Source organism: Carassius gibelio, chromosome A21, assembly GCF_023724105.1.
Source record: "Carassius gibelio isolate Cgi1373 ecotype wild population from Czech Republic chromosome A21, carGib1.2-hapl.c, whole genome shotgun sequence".
Lineage (NCBI taxonomy): Eukaryota > Metazoa > Chordata > Actinopteri > Cypriniformes > Cyprinidae > Carassius > Carassius gibelio.
In genome coordinates, this window is record NC_068391.1 from 25,431,082 (window position 1) to 25,436,048 (window position 4,967).

Sequence of the window (4,967 nt, forward strand, 5' to 3'; positions counted from 1 at the left end):
GATGCCTGCTGCTTGGTAAAGCCGTGCAATCATTTGTTAATGCAGTGTGTGAGTGAAGTCTGCATGTTATGTTGCACTGTGGTTGGCTATTTTCACATTTCCTATCAGCCGCCTCACACAGGAAATGCTCTGCAAAATTTCACACCCTTTCAGAATTTTCAGTCCAAAAAAAAAAAAGTCCTAATAAAAAAAAAAAAAAAAAGACATCAATATAATTTTAACGTGTCCATAATGGCATCTTTAACCATTTAATTTTTTTTTGCAGAAGTATAGGTTTTGTAGAGCTTAAATAATTCATCAAATGACCACTAGAGAGCAGTAAAGTGTTCTGAGTCTCATCTTAACCTTGTTAAAGGGACTGTGGCAATACCATGGTAAAGTAATGTATCAGGAGGTAGTACCCTGGTGCTGAATTATTACCATAAATAATTGTTCCTTTTTTGGCAAAAACATAAAACTTAACAATGTAACAATACAATTAGAATAAAAATGAATGGATAATTCTAATAAGGATATATATATATATATATAAAAAGCTAATTAATGTTTAACATATATTCATCATATAAAATGTATGCATATGTAATAAAGTAATTAGTATATATTTTTATTAATCAATTGCATATTAGATGTAGTTCGATGTATGTGTTCAAGGGAGATCTGTATATGTAAACTTGCTTGTGTTGGAAAGAATGTTTTTTCACACTGTGATATTAATAAATACTATCAGACAGCCTTGTTGACCACACATGACCTTTTATTGGCTATATCCACAGGTTTCAACTGACAATCATTTCTGTATAGGTGCAATAAAGGACTACAAGTTAGTAAAAACAAGTTAGGAAATGATAAATGATGTGGGGAAAGAATGGCAGAAGGCCTTTATACAGTTACTTTTTTTGCCATTGAAACTCACGGCTAAGAACTATTGATTAGATTTGCTCTCATCAACCCGAGATCTAATGTGTGCTTTCATGATTCGGTAAACAGGCTGATCGCTGTCTGCTCTAGAACGATTCATTTATTCCTCTGCTACAAACTGTGGTAACATGTGTCATAGCTGCTGTTTCATTTTGCATTTCAGAGATCATGAAAGCAAGCTTTTCTATGAAGTAATCCCATGCTCTTATCTTAACAACCCTCAGTGTTTTATTGTTGTTTCCACCAACCAGTTCTCAGAATAGACACCGTGAAGAACTGTTTATCAGAAAAACACAACAGAGGAGATAAACACTTTATTAACTGCTGTTAAGCATCAGCTTTGTGAACAGACAATGCCATCCTTCACATTAGTACAGTAACTAGTGGGGCAAAATGATGACCGTTCCTCTGCTTGTGTGGGTTTGTTTTAGTTCTGCATTTGTTTTAGTTTGTTTGACCTACTTCATGTCTTTGTGCCATTTATGTCTGGGTCTAATATTGCATCACCCCATGCAGTCTGCCCAAGCAGATTTTTGCCATTAAATAATATTATCCACATATCACATATAGTACAGAAAATTAGCCTTTCAATTCTAGTTTCATTCGATTCTTTAGGTTCTGGGAAAGTTTGTGTTTACTTCAGCAGTTTTACATTCAGTCCAAACTTATATGAAACTGTTGGCAGGGTATTTGACATACCAGTTATCATAAACCATCATTTGACATGAAATGAATCGTTTTTATACATTTCAGTAAATTATGTGTTTGGACATGTGAAAGGTGTTCGAAACAAAGGGACAGTTTAGTTGGTCAGAAGTAATAAATTAAAATAAATAATAAAATCAAATAAACAATCGAAAACTGATACTCGTACATCACTGATTATTTCATACTAAATTTTAATGCATAGTTAAAAATGTAAAAATAAGTCAGTAAAAGAGGTGAAATCCTTCTGCCCTTTAAAATATTTTAATTAGCCTTTTTTAATGAAATGTCACGAAGGGCCAAAGTATTAAAATGTTGTTTCCAACCACATCAAGGATGTCAGACTCTCTGTGGTGACATGTCATGTAATGTTGTTTTATTGTCTCTTGCCGGACAATACTTTGTGCTGATTGGGCGTGATCTTTATCATCATCATCATGGCTGTATGCGCAGAGACTAGAAAGAATGTGGCCTACGATCTGTTCTTTGGCTAATGTAATTATAACACTCTAACCTAAAAATCAAGAGACTCTTAATGTAAGTCAGTGAGACCATAAACAAGTTATTATGTTTAACGTAAATCAGTGGTGGTCATTTCTTTGAATACTTTATATTTTGCTACTATGCCATGATGAACGACTGTGCAACTATCAGCATTTGTTTCACCTCCCACATACACATATCCATCACAGTACCATTCACATACAAATCAAGAAGCTTGATTGAGTGTTTCTCATCATGTATGGTTGAACTTATTGAGGTGAAAAGGATGATGCCCTGATAGTTTTCTTATCAGAATAATAACAAAATATCACATACAACATTCAGCTAATGGCTAGTCCGAAAATGTAAACATCAGAATCCCACCTTCGAGTAAAATTCTGGATAGAAAAAAAACAGCACATATTTTTCTAAATCCCTCCTCCGTACATAGATCTAGCTGCTGTAGATCTATAACTCTGGTTTGTTAACTGTTTGATAAAAACAGTACAAAAAATACTGCTGCATAAAAAATAAAAATAAAATAAAAATCAAGCTCTCAAGTTTCCACATGAAAATTGCACCGCATTATGTTTTTAAAATCGGTTTCTTCCTCAAAATAAAGAGCTGGTATTATCAGTGTTGCAACAGTTGTTGAAAGCCACCTCTTTCTTTCTCTCTTGTTTTTTCTTTCTACACTTTCCCCAAAACTACAAATGACACTGCTGCACTTCTAATCCAGTTCTATGTTATTTAGACCGTCAAGTCATCTGACCTTGCCCGACTGCTGGCCTTGCTCAGGCTGCTGAGCGGTCGCGTGTCTTCTATCGTCTCGCTGGCTTCCACATCTGCTTCGATGGCCAACTCATCCTCGTCTTCATCCCTGCGTACAACTCCTGCCGCTGCACTTGGTCCTATCACGGTCATCTGGGCGTAGGAGGGCAGCGTTTCATCATACACCTTAGACACGTCTTTATTAGGTGTGGTTGTCTTGTCTGTTTTCTTCTCAAATGGCTCGTACGAAGCCGGCAGCCGCCCAGTCCCCATTCCCCCTACCTCAGTCAGAGGGAAGAAGTGCGACGTGGCTTTGTCCTCCTCCAGCATCTTATAGCCTTTGGCTTTCTGGATGGAGGAGGACGCTATGGAAGGCAAGGCCTTCTCGGCCGCCCCTGGACCCTCAACTTGCGGCCGCACTGGTTTACGGAACACAAAGTGGATCTTTTTCAGGCCCAAATGGCTGATTTCCACAAAGTTGAGGAAAAGCGAGACGCAGGCCACGGCTAACATGAAGATGATGAACACGGTTTTCTCGGTAGGTCTCGAGACAAAGCAGTCAACCGTGTTTGGGCACGGCCAGCGGCTGCACTTGTAGAGCGGCAGGATTCGGAAGCCGTACAAGTAGTACTGGCCCACCACAAAGCCTACCTCAAAGAGAGTCTTGAAGATAATATGGCAGATATAGGTCCTCAAGAGTGTGCCCTCTAGACGGAACTTCTTGCTGCCCTTTGTGCTGGTCTCCTTGGCCGTACGGACACTTCCCTGATCGGGTGCAATCGGCAGCCTCTCCTCATTCAACTCTTGCTGCCTGTTAAGCTCAGCCTCCTCCCGTTCCTTGCGTTTCTCTTCCATGTGTACGTGGTGGACAGCATGGCCCACGTACACCAAAGATGGCGTGGAAACAAAGATGATCTGGAGCACCCACAGGCGAATGTGCGAGATGGGGAAGGCCTCGTCGTAGCAAACGTTCTCACAACCCGGCTGCTGCGTGTTGCACACGTAATCCGATTGCTCGTCGCCCCACACAAACTCCGCAGCCGTGCCTAAGATGAGGATTCGGAAGATGAAGAGGACCGTGAGCCACACCCTACCGATTACCGTCGAATGCTCATTTACTTCCTCGAGGATGTTGCCCAAAAAACTCCAGTCACCCATGGTTGACTGTCAGCACTGCGGAGCAAACAAAAGATAGGTTTAAAAGCAGGCAGATATGCAAAATGTTTTTAGTATTGAAAATGTATGAATAAACTTGATGTAGACTGTCCCAAACAATGTTGGAAGGATCGGAATTGCAGCTTTAGTTCTAAAAGATAACCATCTAGAGTTAGAAAGATAACCAATCCAAGCAATCACATATGTGATTTTTTCACCCTGTCTAAAAAGTATCAAAACTCTCAAATTTCACATCCGACTCTTAAAAAAAGAAAAAAGGACCCCATTAATCTCTACAACTGAATCAAATGCATAGGTCTATGCCAAAAGTACTCTATATAGAACAAACAGCAACAGGCAAAGTGCATAAAATGGGCAACTTGCCACAGTAAGAGCTCCAGAGTATTTGTGTTCACCTTCCCTTGGCACACTGTGGTGTGAAGTGAACTTTTTGCTCTCTGGTTCCCACCTATGGCCTCCAATCCTTGTCGCCCGAGTGAGCAGAAGTGAATGAATCCAGTTTGATGGTTGGTTTTTAGTTTGCTGCAATATTTAAGCTGGGAGCCAGACAGCCTTTATTCAGAGGGCGACGCATGCAGTGACGCGTAGTACAATAGGATTCACAAACACAAACGGGAACATATGTGACACTGGCACTGGGAAAAGGGCCATTTTAAAAGTGTACACTTGACATGGCGCATGATTCGGAGCATACAAGACCTATTTAGATTCTCTACACTGTCACTTAGGTTACTTGAATTAGCAGTATCGTTATAAGTATCTGTCAGCTATTATAAAATGTGGTTACATTTCTCAGAAGCATTGGTTCCTTGACTCAAAGGAAGTGGTTAGGTGGGCTTTATACATACATTTTTTCACATGGCCATTTTTATAGACATAAGCTAATGCTATGCTACAAGCATCAGAGAAGG

At 39.7% G+C, this 4,967-nt stretch overlaps 1 protein-coding gene across 1 annotated transcript; it reads right to left on the bottom strand.

The window, feature by feature from the left end:
* Positions 1-1,008: 1,008 nt before the first annotated feature.
* On the bottom strand, positions 1,009-4,192 carry LOC127942158 (gap junction alpha-8 protein-like). The gene has a single exon (XM_052537771.1). The coding sequence runs from the start codon at positions 4,036-4,038 to the stop codon at positions 2,860-2,862; it is 1,179 nt and encodes a 392-aa protein (XP_052393731.1). The 5' UTR covers positions 4,039-4,192; the 3' UTR covers positions 1,009-2,859.
* Positions 4,193-4,967: the final 775 nt, after the last annotated feature.